The sequence below is a fragment of the Salvelinus fontinalis genome, chromosome 17, assembly GCF_029448725.1.
Source record: "Salvelinus fontinalis isolate EN_2023a chromosome 17, ASM2944872v1, whole genome shotgun sequence".
Classification (NCBI taxonomy): domain Eukaryota; kingdom Metazoa; phylum Chordata; class Actinopteri; order Salmoniformes; family Salmonidae; genus Salvelinus; species Salvelinus fontinalis.
In genome coordinates, this window is record NC_074681.1 from 8,264,595 (window position 1) to 8,287,030 (window position 22,436).

Below are 22,436 nucleotides of genomic sequence, written 5' to 3' on the forward strand. Positions count from 1 at the left end.
TGACTGGTTTTCATGAGGTAAATGGTGGTCAGATACTGACTGGTTTTCATGATGCAGATGGTGGTCAGATACTGACTGGTTTTCATGAGGCAAATGGTGGTCAGACCAGGTACTGACTGGTTTTCATGAGGCAAATGGTGGCCAGATACTGACTGGTTTTCATGAGGTAAATGGTGGTCAGATACTGACTGGTTTTCATGAGGTAAATGGTGGTCAGATACTGACTGGTTTTCATGAGGTAAATGGTGGTCAGATACTGACTGGTTTTCATGAGGTAAATGGTGGTCAGATACTGACTGGTTTTCATGAGGTAAATGGTGGTCAGATACTGACTGGTTTTCATGAGGTAAATGGTGGTCAGATACTGACTGGTTTTCATGAGGTAAATGGTGGTCAGACCAGATACTGACTGGTTTTCATGAGGCAAATGGTGGCCAGATACTGACTGGTTTTCATGAGGTAAATGGTGGTCAGATACTGACTGGTTTTCATGAGGTAAATGGTGGTCAGATACTGACTGGTTTTCATGAGGTAAATGGTGGTCAGATACTGACTGGTTTTCATGAGGTAAATGGTGGTCAGATACTGACTGGTTTTCATGAGGTAAATGGTGGTCAGACCAGATACTGACTGGTTTTCATGAGGTAAATGGTGGTCAGACCAGATACTGACTGGTTTTCATGAGGTAAATGGTGGTCAGATACTGACTGGTTTTCACGAGGTAAATGGTGGTCAGACCAGATACTGACTGGTTTTCATGAGGCAAATGGTGGTCAGATACTGACTGGTTTTCATGAGGCAAATGGTGGTCAGACCAGATACTGACTGGTTTTCATGAGGCAAATGGTGGCCAGATACTGACTGGTTTTCATGAGGTAAATGGTGGTCAGATACTGACTGGTTTTCATGATGCAGATGGTGGTCAGATACTGACTGGTTTTCATGAGGCAAATGGTGGTCAGACCAGATACTGACTGGTTTTCATGAGGCAAATGGTGGCCAGATACTGACTGGTTTTCATGAGGTAAATGGTGGTCAGATACTGACTGGTTTTCATGAGGTAAATGGTGGTCAGATACTGACTGGTTTTCATGAGGTAAATGGTGGTCAGATACTGACTGGTTTTCATGAGGTAAATGGTGGTCAGATACTGACTGGTTTTCATGAGGTAAATGGTGGTCAGATACTGACTGGTTTTCATGAGGTAAATGGTGGTCAGATACTGACTGGTTTTCATGAGGTAAATGGTGGTCAGACCAGATACTGACTGGTTTTCATGAGGCAAATGGTGGCCAGATACTGACTGGTTTTCATGAGGTAAATGGTGGTCAGATACTGACTGGTTTTCATGAGGTAAATGGTGGTCAGATACTGACTGGTTTTCATGAGGTAAATGGTGGTCAGATACTGACTGGTTTTCATGAGGTAAATGGTGGTCAGATACTGACTGGTTTTCATGAGGTAAATGGTGGTCAGATACTGACTGGTTTTCATGAGGTAAATGGTGGTCAGATACTGACTGGTTTTCATGAGGTAAATGGTGGCCAGATACTGACTGGTTTTCATGAGGTAAATGGTGGTCAGATACGGACTGGTTTTCATGAGGTAAATGGTGGTCAGATACTGACTGGTTTTCATGAGGTAAATGGTGGTCAGATACTGACTGGTTTTCATGAGGTAAATGGTGGTCAGATACTGACTGGTTTTCATGAGGTAAATGGTGGTCAGATACTGACTGGTTTTCATGAGGTAAATGGTGGTCAGATACTGACTGGTTTTCATGAGGTAAATGGTGGTCAGACCAGATACTGACTGGTTTTCATGAGGCAAATGGTGGTCAGATACTGACTGGTTTTCATGAGGTAAATGGTGGTCAGACCAGATACTGACTGGTTTTCATGAGGTAATAGGTGGTCAGACAAGATACTGACTTGTTTTCATGAGGTAAATGGTGGTCAGATACTGACTGGTTTTCATGAGGTAAATGGTGGTCAGACAAGATACTGACTGGTTTTCATGAGGCAGATGGTGGTCAGACCAGATACTGACTTGTTTTCATGAGGTAAATGGTGGTCAGACCAGATACTGACTTGTTTTCATGAGGTAAATGGTGGTCAGATACTGACTGGTTTTCATGAGGTAAATGGTGGTCAGACCAGATACTGACTGGTTTTCATGAGGTAAATGGTGGTCAGACAAGATACTGACTTGTTTTCATGAGGTAAATGGTGGTCAGATACTGACTGGTTTTCATGAGGTAAATGGTGGTCAGATACTGACTGGTTTTCTGATACACTCATCTACCTTGTTTTTAAGGTATCTTTGACCAACAGATGCAATCTGTATTCCCAGTCATGTGACATACATAGATTAGAGACTAATGAATTCATCTTAATTGACTGATTTCCTTCTATGAACTGTACATCTTTGAAATTGTTGCATGTTGCGTTTATATTTTTGTTCTGTGTAGTTTATTGTCTATTCCAATGTTAGCTAGCTAGCTGGATGGCTGCTCTGATTATATTTTGTAGAAAGCACTTGTTGATACTAGCCAGATGGCCACTGCTAGATAACTACCTAGCAAGATGACGAGGAAACAATTTTATTCATTCTCTATAATCCCATACTGCCAATGCCAGCCCATAGCCAAATGTTTAGCTAGGTACAGTAGTTAATGTTAGCATATTCGCTATCTAGCACAACATAGCTAGCTAGCTAAGGACACTGCACTAATTCAGCAGCTAACACAGGCATGGAAATGAATCCATTGTGATTTAATTATAATGCCAATACTAGCTACAGGGGTTAGCTAGCTTGGAGGAGGTATTTAGTGGTGTGTGCATTGCAGTGGTGCACTTAGTTAGCTACCATCCCATAGCCTACATTGCATATGAAGTGAGACTGTCTCATGTCATTTAACCGACGATGTACAGAGAACATTTCCTCTTTTTTCCTTTTTTTGTTGACTCCCCCCACGTGGGGGGTTCGTGCTCTATGATTGGCTCAAAGTCAAGTTGTTGGCCACTGACGAGCATTGCGATTCTACAAGTAGAAACGGCAGGTTCGTCGCTACCGGATCCGCACGCAGCAGGCACCGCTTTTGTTCTAGCGAGAGAAGGAACGGTGATCAGTACCGATCCTAATCTATAGGCTTTAGCTAAAAAAAACAGATTTTCACCAGGTACATTTTTTTGGTGTTAGAAGTTTTATGATGCTTGTACCTAAACCAAAGTAGATCATTTTAAGATTGTTCTATACATCAGTTATGGTCTCTAAAAGCTTCAATATGAGGTCCTAAACCTAGAATGAAAGTCCATCCTTGTAGCTTTGTGGGCTAATATAGTCCAAATATTTGCCTTGGGGTAAATTGAGCCAATGGCCATGGGGTAAATTGAGCCAATGGCCATGGGGTAAGTTGAGCTAATGACCATGGGGTAAGTTGGTCATTGTCATTGTCATCATGGTCATTGGCTCAACTTACCCCATGGCCATTGGCTCAACTTACCCCATGGCCATTGGCTCAACTTACCCCATGGCCATTGGCTCAACTTACCCCATGGCCATTGGCTCAACTTACCCCATGGTCATTGGCTCAACTTACCCCATACCCCGGTTGTGCCAAGAGACCACTTTGTGGAAAAGCTATGATTTCAAAACTTTAATGTTTACATGAATTCTGATTTATTTCCAGAGATACACAACATCCTGAAATACATGTAGATATCTTTGTTAGAAAGAAGACTATATTTCCCTTGACAGAATGATGCTGAATGAAAAACAAATGGCTGAACGTGACCCCCCTCTCCCCTACAGTAACTTCTAAAAGATGTGGCAAATTTATAAAGGTTTTATATTTTATATAATTACAGAAAGATACAGTATGAACACAAAACAATAAATGTGTGTTTTAAGTGTTAAAACATTTTTTTTCTTTTATATAAATGACAAATATATTGATAATTTTACAATTGCAATACTCCAATCATCATGCAGATAATAGAACAGTTTGTTTATATTAATTTAAGCACCTCCTTCTTTTAACGGTTAAATATATTCAGATCTAAATAGCTTTGTCACAAAAGGTCCTAAAGCAAAATGGCGTAGAAATGCAGTACTTATGTTGTCAGGGTAAAATCAATTTGCACAACAGAACAAAACGTAAGGTAAGGTGCTCATTTCAATCCAAAATTATTAAAAAGATGACAATTATTTCAACAAAAAAAGCGAAGTTGTTCAATACAAAAATTGAATATGTAAGTGAAATCTGAGTTGTATGATTGTCTGCTGCACCAATAGCAGTCCTTGCTAGTATAGCTATCAGATGTTAAAGTTTGTTATTTGGTCAGTTTTATTTCTTCTCCAGTCTGTGTGCTCATCTGAGGGAGGAGAGAGATCATTACCTCCTCAATTTCTATCAGTCTGAAGAGTAAACATGTTCAGTCATTTATTTTACATAGAAATAGTTAATAGATATTGAATTGGGTTCAAAATGAACACAGTTGATTGCTCTGCTGTTGGTACACCCCCTAGTCGTTCTTTCCCCAGCTAGGGAGTGCTGTTTCCTGGGGGACACCTCTGTATCAGCTCTTCTACCTCCACTACCTCCATCATCAAGTCACGGATGGACTTCACACTATCCAGTGGAAACGCTTCCTGCTCTTCCTCCTCTCCCTCCTCTGCCTCCATCCCCACTGCGTTAGACTGTAGCCCCAGAGCCTCTCCTCTGTCCCATGCCTCCACTACACCCTCCCCAGGTCCAGTGAGTGGAGTAGTAGCACCCTCTGGTGATGTGACCAGGGTATTGCATGCAAGCAGGGCACCCTCGCTCTCAGTGACAGTAACTCTAGAGACGGAGGTAACTGTCGCTCTGTCCTCACTGCCTCCATGCTGCATCTCTGATCCCGTGGGGTTAAGGTCATTCGGGGAGGCTGGTTCAGTGTCTCTGGCTTGGGTAGATGAGCTAGTTTGGACTGTACCACTGGCTTTCATTTCTGGAGGGGTGTCAGAGTGGACCGAATCACTGTCTACACTTTCTCTATGGGCGTTGGATGGGGCTGTACCAATGTGATGTGCTTCTGTGTTCTCTGCCTCCTTACAAAGATGTTCTTCCTCCTCTTCCTTCTCGTCCACGGTGAGAGGTACAGATGGCCCCTCCTTCACCCCTGCAGGAGCTTTCAGGTAGACTGCTCTGTCTGTGGCTTGTCTCTGTCTCTGACCAGTGAAGGGCACCGTGGCCTCAGGAAGAATCATACTCATTGCTGATAGAGACTCGACACACACCGACACACTGTCACTCACTGGGCTGTTTCTGGCTTTGGCTGTGTCTGTGTCTGGTTTGTCTTCAGGTCCTGGTGGTTGGGAAGCTTTGGCCGTGTCTGGTTTGTCTTCAGTTCCTGGTGGTTGGGAAGCTTTGGCCGTGTCTGGTTTGTCTTCAGGTCCTGGTGGTTGGGATGCTTTGTCCGTGTCTGGTTTGTCTTCAGTTCCTGGTGGTCGGGATGCTTTGGCCGTGTCTGGTTTGTCTTCAGTTCCTGGTGGTTGGGATGCTTTGGCCGTGTCTGGTTTGTCTTCAGGTCCTGGTGGTCGGGATGCTTTGGCCGTGTCTGGTTTGTCTTCAGGTCCTGGTGGTTGGGAAACTTTGGCCGTGTCTGGTTTGTCTTCAGTTCCTGGTGGTTGGGAAGCTTTGGCCGTGTCTGGTTTGTCTTCAGTTCCTGGTGGTCGGGATGCTTTGGCCGTGTCTGGTTTGTCTTCAGTTCCTGGTGGTCGGGATGCTGTGTCTGTAACTTCATGTGTCTGGGGAGCTGGTTCAGCCACAGGAAGAGAAGCCTTGGGGGAGGGGGCATAAGGTGTGGTTGTGGCCAAAGGGGTGTCTTGATTGACTAAGGAAGCGTCAGGTTTGGTTGAGGCAGCACCAGAGGTGTAATCGCTTTCAGCAGAGGACATTTCAGGTAGAGGTGAAGGGGTATCAGGCTCTGCTACAGCGACATCAGCAGTATTGGTAGGTATATGTGCTGCGGCTGGGAGTGGGACTGGGTCTGGAGCCTCACTTTCTGGAGTTGTGACAATGACAGGAGGAGTGAGGACAGCCATATCTGGAACCACTGGGCCACCTTCCACCTCCAGCCTCCCAGCGCTTGAAGACGAGTTCCCCACCAGGGGAGAAGGTGCCTGCTCGGCCTGTCTGCTCAGCCCAGAGACAGCCATCTTGGCAGGGCTGGCGGGGGAGGAGAGGGGAGGGGTGCGACTGTCTGTCAGGCTGCTCTGGCTGGCACTCTGCAGGTCAGTACTGTCCACCATCAAGTTGTTCTTCCTCAGACTGGCAGCTTCTTTCACAACTGGAGAAAATGAAAGACCGAAAGGGAGAAGAAAGAATTGATTAAGTCCATACAGGAGAAGCATACAGTACATACAATCAATTATGCCATACATGGTATACAGGAGGGTAATGGTGTTATACAGGAGGGTAATGGTGTTATACATGGTATACAGGAGGGTAATGGTGTTATACAGGGTATACAGGAGGGTACTGGTGTTATACAGGAGGGTAATGGTGTTATACAGGGTATACAGGAGGGTAATGGTGTTATACAGGGTATACAGGAGGGTAATGGTGTTATACAGGGTATACAGGAGGGTAATGGTGTTATACAGGGTATACATGAGGGTAATGGTGTTATACAGGAGGGTAATGGTGTTATACATGGTATACAGGAGGGTAATGGTGTTATACAGGGTATACAGGAGGGTATACAGGAGGGTGTGTTATACAGGAGGGTAATGGTGTTATACAGGAGGGTATTGGTGTTATACAGGAGGGTACTGGTGTTATACAGGAGGGTAATGGTGTTATACAGGAGGGTAATGGTGTTATACAGGGTATACAGGAGGGTAATGGTGTTATACAGGGTATACAGGAGGGTAATGGTGTTATACAGGGTATACATGAGGGTAATGGTGTTATACAGGAGGGTAATGGTGTTATACATGGTATACAGGAGGGTAATGGTGTTATACAGGGTATACAGGAGGGTATACAGGAGGGTGTGTTATACAGGAGGGTAATGGTGTTATACAGGAGGGTATTGGTGTTATACAGGAGGGTAATGGTGTTATACAGGATGGTAATGGTGTTATACAGGGTATATAGGAGGGTAATGGTGTTATACAGGGTATACAGGAGGGTAATGGTGTTATACAGGAGGGTAATGGTGTTATACAGGAGGGTAATGGTGTTATACAGGAGGGTATTGGTGTTATACAGGAGGGTAATGGTGTTATACGTGGTATACAGGAGGGTAATGGTGTTGTACAAGAGGGTAATGGTGCTATACAGGAGGGTAATGGTGTTATACAGGGTATACAGGAGGGTATTGGTGTTATACAGGAGGGTATTGGTGTTATACAGGAGGGTAATGGTGTTACACAGGGTATACAGGAGGGTAATGGTGTTATACAGGGTATACAGGAGGGTAATGGTGTCAAACAGGGTATACCAGAGGGTAATGGTGTTATACACTTCTATTACTGCCAGTAGAAAAGACAAGGGATGGTTTTTTAGAAACTTCTTTTAGAACATGGGACACCAAAAGGGAACACAGTGAAATGTAAAAGTCATTTTTATATGCAGTGGATGGATAAGTGGTGTCTCCTATACTTTAATAGAATGGATTGGAGTGATAAATTCCCAAACTGGGGTACGCACAATGCTGTCGGGGGGCCAAATAAAAATGTGATTCACATAAAAAAATCCAATTTATATTTTCCGATGCATTTGGGTGAGTTTTTTTTTTCTCTCACCTGAGTAGCATCGTTTCACTGCCAAAAATAACATTTAACCATCTAGCGTTCAGCGAAATAACAATACAATGTCAAATACCGGTAGCCTAGTCAAAAAATTAACATCCAATCACATTAACCATCACATTAACCATCACATTAACCATCACATTAACCATTACTCTCTCGCGGGAAACCTTCATTCTTGCGCAGACATTTAGAAATGAAACATGACAATTTGAAAAATAAGCCACGGGAGTTTTTTGAGCGAGAATAAAGATGACTTTCGAGTAGTAAGTCATGTATAAAAGCAACAGATATCATTACTAAGAAGGAACTAGAGGCGTCTTATATGGTGAGCTACCGAGTGGCTAGGACAGGCAAGCCCCATACTATTGTGGAGGACTGGCTAGGACAGGCAAGCCACATACTATTGTGGAGGACTGGCTAGGACAGGCAAGCCCCATACTATTGTGGAGGACTGGCTAGGACAGGCAAGCCCCATACTATTGTGGAGGACTGGCTAGGACAGGCAAGCCCCATACTATTGTGGAGGACTGGCTAGGACAGGCAAGCCCCATACTATTGTGGAGGACTGGCTAGGACAGGCAAGCCCCATACTATTGTGGAGGACTGGCTAGGACAGGCAAGCCCCATACTATTGTGGAGGACTGGCTAGGACAGGCAAGCCCCATACTATTGTGGAGGACTGGCTAGGACAGGCAAGCCCCATACTATTGTGGAGGACTGGCTAGGACAGGCAAGCCCCATACTATTGTGGAGGACTGGCTAGGACAGGCAAGCCCCATACTATTGTGGAGGACTGGCTAGGACAGGCAAGCCCCATACTATTGTGGAGGACTGGCTAGGACAGGCAAGCCCCATACTATTGTGGAGGACTGGCTAGGACAGGCAAGCCCCATACTATTGTGGAGGACTTAATTCTTCCTGCTGCCACGGATATGTCTGGGACAACGCTGGGGGGGAAAAGGCCAAAAAAACTATACAGACAATGCCTTCATCAAACAGCACTATTTCACGACGCATCAGTGACGTGGCAGGAGATGTTTTGAAACAATTACTGCTTCGCATACAAGCCAGTAAATTATATGCGTTACAGCTGGATGAGTCAACAGACGTGGCGGGCCTTGCACAGCTCCTACTATATGTCTGTTATGTTTATGGGGGGTCAATTAAGGAAGACATCCTCTTCTGCAAACCACTGGAAACCAGGACAACAGGAGAGGATATTTTTGAAGTACTGGACAGCTTTGTGACATCAAATGGACTTTGGTGGTCAACGTGTTGGTACCTGTACTTATGGTGTGAAAGCCATGACAGGGAGACATAGTGGAGGGGTAACGCACGTGCAAGCAGTTGCTCCCGACGCCCCTTGGGTACACTGCAGCATCCACCAAGAGGCTCTTGCTGCCAAGGGAATGCCTGACAGCTTGAAAGACGTTTTGGACACTACAGTGAAAATGGTTAACTTTGTTAAAGCAAGGCCCCTGAACTCTCGTGTATTTTATGCATTATGCAATGATATGGGCAGCGACCATGTAATGCTTTTACAAGTGCGCTGGTTATCAAGGGGCAAAGTATTGACACGTTGTCACGTTCCTGACCTTATTTTCCTTTGTTTAACTTTGTTTAGTTGGTCAGGACGTGAGCTGGGTGGGTAGTCTATGTTATGTGTTTCTATGTGGGGTTAAATGTGTTGCCTGATATGGTTCTCAATTAGGGGCAGGTGTTTGACGTTTCCTCTGATTGAGAACCATATTAAGGTAGGCTGTTCTCACTGTTTGTTTGTGGGTGATTGTTCCTGTGTCTGTTGCACCACACGGGACTGTTTCGTTTGTTCGTTCGTTTGGTTAGTCTTTCCTGTTCGTGCGTTCTTCGTGTCTATATGTAAGTTCTCAAGTTCAGGTCTGTCTACGTCGTTTGTTGTTTTGTAGTTTGTGTAAGAGTTTTCGTGTTTCGTCTTTCTTTAATAAATATCCATTATGTCTGCATACAACGCTGCGTTTTGGTCCGACCCTTACTCCTCCTCCTCATCCGAGGAGGAGGCATTAGACAGTCGTTACACACGTTTAAAAAAAATATATAAGATACGAGTTAAAGTTTTCTTTACTGACCATCATTTTCACTTGTCTGACCGTTTGCATGATGACGAGTTTTTCACACGACTGGTCTACCTGAGTGATGTTTTTTCTCTCCTGAATGATCTGAATCTAGGATTACAGGGACTCTCCGCAACTATATTCAATGTGCGGGACAAAATTGAGGCGATGATTAAGAAGTTGGAGCGCTTCTCTGTCTGCATTAACAAGGACAACACACAGGTCTTTCCATCATGATTTTTTTGTGTGCAAATGAACTCAATCTTACGGACAACGTCAAATGTGATATAGCGAAGCACCTGAGTGAGTTGGGTGCGCAATTACGCAGGTACTTTCCCGAAACAGACGACACAAACAACTGTTTTCATTATCCCATCATGCCCTGCCTCCAGTCCACTTACCGATATCTGAACAAGAGAGCCTCGTTGAAATTGCTACAAGCAGTTCTGTGAAAATGTAATTTAAATCAGAAGCCACTGCCAGATTTCTGGATTGGGCCGCGCTCAGAGTATCCTGCCTTGGCAAATCGTGCTGTTAAGACACTGATGCCCTTTGCAACCACGTACCTATGTGAGAGTGGATTCTCGGCCCTCACTAGCATGAAAACTAAATACAGGCACAGACTGTGTGTGGAAATGTATTTAAGACTGAGACTCTCTCCAATACAACCCAACATTGCAGAGTTATGTGCATCCTGTCAAGCACACCCTTCTCATTAACCTGCGGTGAGTTATTCACCATTTTTGATGAACAAATAAGGTTTTATATGTAAGATGGTTAAATAAAGAGCAAAATGATTGATTATTATTATTTGTGCCCTGGTCCTATCACTTTCCACGAGCCGGGTTGTGACAAAAACTCACACTCATTCTTATGTTTAATAAATGTATCATATAGTGTGTGTGTGTGTGTGGCAGGCTTACAAAGATGTCTAAAAACATGGGTGTGTTATTATATAAAGAGAATCCTGGTCCCTGGATGACGGACAGAAGAGGGTAAACGCGTACCTTTGTCGACCTCGATGGTCAGAATGTCCAGTAGAACATCTTCATAAACATTTTCCACTTTGATGAAGTTGGTGTAATCAGCAAAGATGTACTGGTCCAACTTCTGCAAGTCCTGTAAAGTGTAAGTTTCCCGGTTTATATTATGATGAACTAACAGAACTTGCTCCAACAATGTTTCTTTAATTTGATAGGGTGAGATGTGGATGGACTGAGACCATCGGCTCTGCTCTAGGATAATATCTAACATGTAACGACTGGTATAAAGAGACATAAAGTTACCGGCGTACATACCGGTTTGTGTGCCGGAGCCATGTTCCTCCTGATAGCAGGTAGCGTGATGTCAACCAGAGCCTCCTGAAAGAACCTCTTCCTCACCGTGCTACTGTCATGGTCATACTGCTGCAGGGAACAACCACAGAACAAGACTGTTACTAGCCTCTACACCCTGTTATAGACATATTGCTCCAGGAAATATGCATCAATCAATCAATTAAACAACCAATCAACCAGTCAACCAAGTAATCAAAACAAGACAACCACACAAGACAACCACACAAGACAACCACACAACAAGACAACCACACAACAAGACAATCACACAAGACAACCACACAACAAGACAGCCACACAAGACAACCACACAAGACAACCACACAAGACAACCACACAAGACAACCACACAAGACAACCACACAACAAGACAACCACACAGCAAGACAACCACACAAGACAACCACACAAGAAAACCACACAGCAAGACAACCACACAACAAGACAACCACACAACAAGACAACCACACAGCAAGACAACCACACAAGACAACCACACAACAAGACAACCACACAGCAAGACAACCACACAAGACAACCACACAACAAGACAACCACACAACAAGACAACCACACAACAAGACAACCACACAAGACAACCACACAACAAGACAGCCACACAAGACAACCACACAAGACAACCACACAACAAGACAGCCACACAAGACAACCACACAGCAAGACAACCACACAAGACAACCACACAACAAGACAACCACACAACATGACAACCACACAAGACAACCACACAACAAGACAGCCACACAAGACAACCACACAGCAAGACAACCACACAGCAAGACAACCACACAACAAGACAACCACACAACAAGACAACCACACAGCAAGACAACCACACAACAAGACAACCACACAGCAAGACAACCACACAAGACAACCACACAAGACAACCACACAGCAAGACAACCACACAACAAGACAACCACACAACAAGACAACCACACAACAAGACAACCACACAACAAGACAACCACACAGCAAGACAACCACACAACAAGACAACCACACAGCAAGACAACCACACAAGACAACCACACAAGACAACCACACAGCAAGACAACCACACAACAAGACAACCACACAGCAAGACAACCACACAGCAAGACAACCACACAGCAAGACAACCACACAACAAGACAACCACACAGCAAGACAACCACACAAGACAACCACACAAGACAACCACACAAGACAACCACACAAGAGAACCACACAAGAGAACCACACACGACAACCACACAAGACAACCACACAAGACAACCACACAAGAGAACCACACAAGAGAACCACACAAGAGAACCACACAAGAGAACCACACACGACAACCACACAACAAGACAATCACACAAGACAATCACACAAGACAACAAGACAACCACACAAGACAACCACACAACAAGACAACCACACAAGACAACCACACAACAAGTGTTAGAATAACCAGGGCTAACTACAGTAGGTAGGGGAGTGTTGCATTGTACAGTCAGAAGACAGGAGGTACGAAGCTAGTCAGAAGGTAGGAGGTACGAAGCTACAGTCAGAAGACAGGAGGTATGAAGCTACAGTCAGAAGGTAGGAGGTGTGAAGCTACAGTCAGAAGGTAGGAGGTACGAAGCTACAGTCAGAAGACAGGAGGTATGAAGCTACAGTCAGAAGACAGGAGGTATGAAGCTACAGTCAGAAGACAGGAGGTATGAAGCTACAGTCAGAAGACAGGAGGTATGAAGCTACAGTCAGAAGACAGGAGGTATGAAGCTACAGTCAGAAGGTAGGAGGTGTGAAGCTACAGTCAGAAGGTAGGAGGTGTGAAGCTAGTCAGAAGGTAGGAGGTACGAAGCTACAGTCAGAAGACAGGAGGTATGAAGCTACAGTCAGAAGATAGGAGGTGTGAAGCTACAGTCAGAAGGTAGGAGGTGTGAAGCTAGTCAGAAGGTAGGAGGTGTGAAGCTAGTCAGAAGGTAGGAGGTACGAAGCTACAGTCAGAAGATAGGAGGTGTGAAGCTACAGTCAGAAGGTAGGAGGTGTGAAGCTACAGTCAGAAGACAGGAGGGATGAAGCTACAGTCAGAAGGTAGGAGGTATGAAGCTACAGTCAGAAGACAGGAGGTGTGAAGCTACAGTCAGAAGACCGGAGGTGTGAAGCTAGTCAGAAGACAGGAGGTGTGAAGCTACAGTCAGAAGGTAGGAGGTATGAAGCTACAGTCAGAAGGTAGGAGGTGTGAAGCTAGTCAGAAGGTAGGAGGTGTGAAGCTAGTCAGAAGACAGGAGGTATGAAGCTACAGTCAGAAGACAGGAGGTATGAAGCTAGTCAGAAGGTAGGAGGTATGAAGCTACAGTCAGAAGACAGGAGGTATGAAGCTACAGTCAGAAGACAGGAGGGATGAAGCTACAGTCAGAAGGTAGGAGGTATGAAGCTACAGTCAGAAGACAGGAGGTGTGAAGCTACAGTCAGAAGACAGGAGGTGTGAAGCTAGTCAGAAGACAGGAGGTGTGAAGCTACAGTCAGAAGGTAGGAGGTATGAAGCTACAGTCAGAAGGTAGGAGGTGTGAAGCTAGTCAGAAGGTAGGAGGTGTGAAGCTACAGTCAGAAGGTAGGAGGTATGAAGCTACAGTCAGAAGGTAGGAGGTATGAAGCTACAGTCGGAAGACAGGAGGTATGAAGCTACAGAGAGAAGGCAGGAGGTATCTGTCTGTTATCTCACCTTGAGGACTCTGAGCTTTGCTTTCTCCATGGCTGAGGTGAGTTTGGAAGGGTTGTCTTTCAGTGAGCTCTGGAGGAGCAATTTAAAGGTGTACACAGCATTCTCCATCAGCTACAACAAGACAGAAACACACAGCATTCTCCATCAGCTACAACACAGAAACACACAGCATTCTCCATCAGCTACAACACAGAAACACACAGCATTCTCCATCAGCTACAACACAGAAACACACAGCATTCTCCATCAGCTACAACACAGAAACACACAGCATTCTCCATCAGCTACAACAAGACAGAAACACACAGCATTCTCCATCAGCTACAACAAGACAGAAACACACAGCATTCTCCATCAGCTACAAGACAGAAACACACAGCATTCTCCATCAGCTACAACACAGAAACACACAGCATTCTCCATCAGCTACAACAAGACAGAAACACACAGCATTCTCCATCAGCTACAACAAGACAGAAACACACAGCATTCTCCATCAGCTACAACAAGACAGAAACACACAGCATTCTCCATCAGCTACAAGACAGAAACACACAGCATTCTCCATCAGCTACAACACAGAAACACACAGCATTCTCCATCAGCTACAAGACAGAAACACACAGCATTCTCCATCAGCTACAACAAGACAGAAACACACAGCATTCTCCATCAGCTACAACAAGACAGAAACACACAGCAATCTCCATCAGCTACAACAAGACAGAAACACACAGCATTCTCCATCAGCTACACCACAGAAACACACAGCATTCTCCATCAGCTACAACACAGAAACACACAGCATTCTCCATCGGCTACAACAAGACAGAAACACACAGCATTCTCCATCAGCTACAACAACACAGAAACACACAGCATTCTCCATCAGCTACAACACAGAAACACACAGCATTCTCCATCAGCTACAACACAGAAACACACAGCATTCTCCATCAGCTACAACACAGAAACACACAGCATTCTCCATCAGCTACAACAAGACAGAAACACACAGCATTCTCCATCAGCTACAACACAGAAACACACAGCATTCTCCATCAGCTACAACAAGACAGGAACACACAGCATTCTCCATCAGCTACAACAACACAGAAACACACAGCATTCTCCATCAGCTACAAGACAGAAACACACAGCATTCTCCATCAGCTACAACACAGAAACACACAGCATTCTCCATCAGCTACAACAAGACAGAAACACACAGCATTCTCCATCAGCTACAACACAGAAACACACAGCATTCTCCATCAGCTACAACAAGACAGAAACACACAGCATTCTCCATCAGCTACAAGACAGAAACACACAGCATTCTCCATCAGCTACAACAAGACAGAAACACACAGCATTCTCCATCAGCTACAACAAGACAGAAACACACAGCATTCTCCATCAGCTACAACACAGAAACCCACAGCATTCTCCATCAGCTACAACACAGAAACACACAGCATTCTCCATCAGCTACAACAAGACAGAAACACACAGCATTCTCCATCAGCTACAACACAGAAACACACAGCATTCTTCATCAGCTACAACACAGAAATACACAGCATTCTCCATCAGCTACAAGACAGAAACACACAGCATTCTCCATCAGCTACAACAAGACAGAAACACACAGCATTCTCCATCAGCTACAACAAGACAGAAACACACAGCATTCTCCATCAGCTACAACAAGACAGAAACACACAGCATTCTCCATCAGCTACAACAAGACAGAAACACACAGCATTATCCATCACCTACAAGACAGAAACACACAGCATTCTCCATCAGCTACAACAAGACAGAAACACACAGCATTCTCCATCAGCTACAAGACAGGAACACACAGCATTCTCCATCAGCTACAACAAGACAGAAACACACAGCATTCTCCATCAGCTACAACAAGACAGAAACACACAGCATTCTCCATCAGCTACAACACAGAAACACACAGCATTCTCCATCAGCTACAACACAGAAACACACAGCATTCTCCATCAGCTACAACACAGAAACACACAGCATTCTCCATCAGCTACAACACAGAAACACACAGCATTCTCCATCAGCTACAACACAGAAACACACAGCATTCTCCATCAGCTACAACACAGAAACACACAGCATTCTCCATCAGCTACAACACAGAAACACACAGCATTCTCCATCAGCTACAACAAGACAGAAACACACAGCATTCTCCATCAGCTACAACACAGAAACACACAGCATTCTCCATCAGCTACAACACAGAAACACAGAGCATTCTCCATCAGCTACAACACAGAAACACACAGCATTCTCCATCAGCTACAAGACAGAAACACACAGCATTCTCCATCAGCTACAAGACAGAAACACACAGCATTCTCCATCAGCTACAACAAGACAGAAACACACAGCATTCTCCATCAGCTACAACAAGACAGAAACACACAGCATTCTCCATCAGCTACAACACAGAAACCCACAGCATTCTCCATCAGCTACAACACAGAAACACACAGCATTCTCCATCAGCTACAACAAGACAGAAACACACAGCATTCTCCATCAGCTACAACACAGAAACACACAGCATTCTTCATCAGCTACAACACAGAAATACACAGCATTCTCCATCAGCTACAAGACAGAAACACACAGCATTCTCCATCAGCTACAACAAGACAGAAACACACAGCATTCTCCATCAGCTACAACAAGACAGAAACACACAGCATTCTCCATCAGCTACAACAAGACAGAAACACACAGCATTCTCCATCAGCTACAACAAGACAGAAACACACAGCATTATCCATCACCTACAAGACAGAAACACACAGCATTCTCCATCAGCTACAACAAGACAGAAACACACAGCATTCTCCATCAGCTACAAGACAGGAACACACAGCATTCTCCATCAGCTACAACAAGACAGAAACACACAGCATTCTCCATCAGCTACAACAAGACAGAAACACACAGCATTCTCCATCAGCTACAACACAGAAACACACAGCATTCTCCATCAGCTACAACACAGAAACACACAGCATTCTCCATCAGCTACAACACAGAAACACACAGCATTCTCCATCAGCTACAACACAGAAACACACAGCATTCTCCATCAGCTACAACACAGAAACACACAGCATTCTCCATCAGCTACAACACAGAAACACACAGCATTCTCCATCAGCTACAACACAGAAACACACAGCATTCTCCATCAGCTACAACAAGACAGAAACACACAGCATTCTCCATCAGCTACAACACAGAAACACACAGCATTCTCCATCAGCTACAACACAGAAACACAGAGCATTCTCCATCAGCTACAACACAGAAACACACAGCATTCTCCATCAGCTACAAGACAGAAACACACAGCATTCTCCATCAGCTACAACACAGAAACACACAGCATTCTCCATCAGCTACAACAAGACAGAAACACACAGCATTCTCCATCAGCTACAACACAGAAACACACAGCATTCTCCATCAGCTACAACAAGACAGAAACACACAGCATTCTCCATCAGCTACAAGACAGAAACACACAGCATTCTCCATCAGCTACAACAAGACAGAAACACACAGCATTCTCCATCAGCTACAACAAGACAGAAACACACAGCATTCTCCATCAGCTACAACACAGAAACACACAGCATTCTCCATCAGCTACAACACAGAAACACACAGCATTCTCCATCAGCTACAACAAGATAGAAACACACAGCATTCTCCACCAGCTACAACACAGAAACACACAGCATTCTCCATCAGTTACAACACAGAAACACACAGCATTCTCCATCAGCTACAACAAGACAGAAACACACAGCATTCTCCATCAGCTACAACAAGACAGAAACACACAGTATTCTCCATCAGCTACAACAAGACAGAAACACACAGCATTCTCCATCAGCTACAACACAGAAACACACAGCATTCTCCATCAGCTACAACACAGAAACACACAGCATTCTCCATCAGCTACAACACAGAAACACACAGCATTCTCCATCAGCTACAACACAGAAACACACAGCATTCTCCATCAGCTACAACAAGACAGAAACACACAGCATTCTCCATCAGCTACAACACAGAAACACACAGCATTCTCCATCAGCTACAACACAGAAACACACAGCATTCTCCATCAGCTACAACACAGAAACACAGAGCATTCTCCATCAGCTACAACACAGAAACACACAGCATTCTCCATCAGCTACAACAAGACAGAAACCCACAGCATTCTCCATCAGCTACAACACAGAAACACACAGCATTCTCCATCAGCTACAACACAGAAACACACAGCATTCTCCATCAGCTACAACAACACAGAAACACACAGCATTCTCCATCAGCTACAACACAGAAACACACAGCATTCTCCATCAGCTACAACACAGAAACACACAGCATTCTCCATCAGCTACAACACAGAAACACATAGCATTCTCCATCAGCTACAACAAGACAGAAACACACAGCATTCTCCATCAGCTACAACACAGAAACACACAGCATTCTCCATCAGCTACGACAAGACAGAAACCCACAGCATTCTCCATCAGCTATTTGTTGTAGCTGGGGGAGAATGCTGTATGATGTAAGGAAATGGTTTGTTGTAGAATATACAGAAAAGAGATTCACGGCAGAGTTAGTTTTTTGACGAGTCACTATCTGCGTGCTGTGGATCAGAACTAACCTGTTGCATGTATATCTAGGTGCTGTGGATCAGAACTAACCTGTTGCATGTCTATCTGCGTGGTGTGGATCAGAACTAACCTGTTGCCTGTCTATCTGTATGTAGTGGATCAGAACTAACCTGTTGCCTGTCTATCTGTATGTAGTGGATCAGAACTAACCTGTTACATGTCTATCTGTATGTAGTGGATCAGAACTAACCTGTTACATGTCTATCTGTATGTAGTGGATCAAAACTAACCTGTTACATGTCTATCTGTATGTAGTGGATCAGAACTAACCTGTTACATGTCTATCTGCATGGTGTGGATCAGAACTAACCTGTTACATGTCTATCTGTATGTAGTGGATCAGAACTAACCTGTTACATGTCTATCTGTATGTAGTGGATCAGAACTAACCTGTTGCATGTCTATCTGCGTGGTGTGGATCAGAACTAACCTGTTACATGTCTATCTGCGTGCTGTGGATCAGAACTAACCTGTTACATGTCTATCTGTATGTAGTGGATCAGAACTAACCTGTTACATGTCTATCTGCGTGCTGTGGATCAGAACTAACCTGTTACATGTCTATCTGCGTGCTGTGGATCAGAACTAACCTGTTGCATGTCTATCTGCGTGGTGTGGATCAGAACTAACCTGTTGCATGTCTATCTGTATGTAGTGGATCAGAACTAACCTGTTGCATGTCTATCTGCGTGCTGTGGATCAGAACTAACCTGTTGCATGTCTATCTGTATGTAGTGAATCAGAACTAACCTGTTACATGTCTATCTGCGTGCTGTGGATCAGAACTAACCTGTTACATGTCTATCTGTATGTAGTGGATCAGAACTAACCTGTTGCATGTCTATCTGTATGTAGTGGATCAGAACTAACCTGTTGCATGTCTATCTGCATGCTGTGGATCAGAACTAACCTGTTACATGTCTATCTGCGTGCTGTGGATCAGAACTAACCTGTTGCATGTCTATCTGTATGTAGTGGATCAGAACTAACCTGTTGCATGTCTATCTGCATGCTGTGGATCAGGACTAACCTGTTGCAGGTCTATCTGCGTGCTGTGGATCAGAACTAACCTGTTACATGTCTATCTGTATGTAGTGGATCAGAACTAACCTGTTGCAGGTCTATCTGCGTGCTGTGGATCAGAACTAACCTGTTACATGTCTATCTGTATGCAGTGGATCAGAACTAACCTGTTGCATGTCTATCTGCGTGCTGTGGATCAGAACTAACCTGTTGCATGTCTATCTGTATTTAGTGGATCAGAACTAACCTGTTGCCTGTCTATCTGTATGTAGTGGATCAGAACTAACCTGTTACATGTCTATCTGTATGTAGTGGATCAGAACTAACCTGTTACATGTCTATCTGCGTGCTGTGGATCAGAACTAACCTGTTGCATGTCTATCTGTATGTAGTGGATCAGAACTAACCTGTTACATGTCTATCTGTATGTAGTGGATCAGAACTAACCTGTTACATGTCTATCTGTATGTAGTGGATCAGAACTAACCTGTTACATGTCTATCTGTATGCAGTGGATCAGAACTAACCTGTTACATGTCTATCTGTATGTAGTGGATCAGAACTAACCTGTTGCATGTCTATCTGCGTGCTGTGGATCAGAACTAACCTGTTGCATGTCTATCTGTATGTAGTGGATCAGAACTAACCTGTTACATGTCTATCTGTATGTAGTGGATCAGAACTAACCTGTTGCATGTCTATCTGCGTGCTGTGGATCAGAACTAACCTGTTACATGTCTATCTGTATGTAGTGGATCAGAACTAACCTGTTACATGTCTATCTGTATGTAGTGGATCAGAACTAACCTGTTACATGTCTATCTGTATGTAGTGGATCAGAACTAACCTGTTACATGTCTATCTGTATGTAGTGGATCAGAACTAACCTGTTACATGTCTATCTGTATGTAGTTGATCAGAACTAACCTGTTACATGTCTATCTGCGTGCTGTGGATCAGAACTAACCTGTTACATGTCTATCTGCATGGTGTGGATCAGAACTAACCTGTTACATGTCTATCTGTATGCTGTGGATCAGAACTAACCTGTTACATGTCTATCTGCATGCTGTGGATCAGAACTAACCTGTTGCATGTCTATCTGTATGTAGTGGATCAGAACTAACCTGTTGCATGTCTATCTGTATGTAGTGGATCAGAACTAACCTGTTACATGTCTATCTGTATGTAGTGGATCAGAACTAACCTGTTGCATGTCTATCTGCGTGCTGTGGATCAGAACTAACCTGTTACATGTCTATCTGCGTGCTGTGGATCAGAACTAACCTGTTACATGTCTATCTGCATGTAGTGGATCAGAACTAACCTGTTACATGTCTATCTGTATGTAGTGGATCAGAACTAACCTGTTGCATGTCTATCTGCGTGCTGTGGATCAGAACTAACCTGTTACATGTCTATCTGCGTGCTGTGGATCAGAACTAACCTGTTACATGTCTATCTGTATGTAGTGGATCAGAACTAACCTGTTACATGTCTATCTGCGTGCTGTGGATCAGAACTAACCTGTTGCATGTCTATCTGTATGTAGTGGATCAGAACTAACCTGTTACATGTCTATCTGCGTGCTGTGGATCAGAACTAACCTGTTGCAGGTCTATCTGTATGTAGTGGATCAGAACTAACCTGTTGCATGTCTATCTGTATGTAGTGGATCAGAACTAACCTGTTACATGTCTATCTGTATGTAGTGGATCAGAACTAACCTGTTGCATGTCTATCTGTATGTAGTGGATCAGAACTAACCTGTTGCATGTCTATCTGTATGTAGTGGATCAGAACTAACCTGTTGCAGGTCTATCTGCGTGCTGTGGATCAGAACTAACCTGTTACATGTCTATCTGCGTGCTGTGGATCAGAACTAACCTGTTACATGTCTATCTGCGTGCTGTGGATCAGAACTAACCTGTTGCAGGTCTATCTGTATGTAGTGGATCAGAACTAACCTGTTACATGTCTATCTGTATGTAGTGGATCAGAACTAACCTGTTACATGTCTATCTGTATGTAGTGGATCAGAACTAACCTGTTACATGTCTATCTGTATGTAGTGGATCAGAACTAACCTGTTGCAGGTCTATCTGTATGTAGTGGATCAGAACTAACCTGTTGCATGTCTATCTGCATGGTGTGGATCAGAACTAACCTGTTACATGTCTATCTGTATGTAGTGGATCAGAACTAGCCTGTTGCATGTCTATCTGCGTGCTGTGGATCAGAACTAACCTGTTGCATGTCTATCTGTATGTAGTGGATCAGAACTAACCTGTTACATGTCTATCTGTATGTAGTGGATCAGAACTAACCTGTTGCATGTCTATCTGTATGTAGTGGATCAGAACTAACCTGTTGCATGTCTATCTGTATGTAGTGGATCAGAACTAACCTGTTGCATGTCTATCTGTATGCTGTGGATCAGAACTAACCTGTTACATGTCTATCTGTATGCTGTGGATCAGAACTAACCTGTTACATGTCTATCTGTATGTAGTGGATCAGAACTAACCTGTTACATGTCTATCTGTATGTAGTGGATCAGAACTAACCTGTTGCCTGTCTATCTGCGTGCAGTGGATCAGAACTAACCTGTTGCATGTCTATCTGCATGCTGTGGATCAGAACTAACCTGTTACATGTCTATCTGTATGTAGTGGATCAGAACTAACCTGTTACATGTCTA

At 44.0% G+C, this 22,436-nt stretch overlaps 1 protein-coding gene across 2 annotated transcripts in view; it reads right to left on the reverse strand.

Moving 5' to 3' along the window:
• Positions 1-3,645: 3,645 nt before the first annotated feature.
• The window catches only part of LOC129813670 (protein Niban 1-like), a 101,833-nt gene continuing 83,042 nt past the window's right edge, over positions 3,646-22,436 (reverse strand). For both annotated transcript variants that reach the window (XM_055866068.1, XM_055866067.1), the window contains exons 11-14: positions 13,953-14,063; positions 11,192-11,299; positions 10,901-11,012; positions 3,646-6,332 (exon numbers count right to left, since the gene is read on the reverse strand). In XM_055866068.1, coding sequence (XP_055722043.1) covers positions 4,546-6,332; positions 10,901-11,012; positions 11,192-11,299; positions 13,953-14,063 — 2,118 coding nt within the window. In that variant the 3' untranslated portion in view covers positions 3,646-4,545. The remainder of the gene's footprint in view (positions 6,333-10,900; positions 11,013-11,191; positions 11,300-13,952; positions 14,064-22,436) is intronic.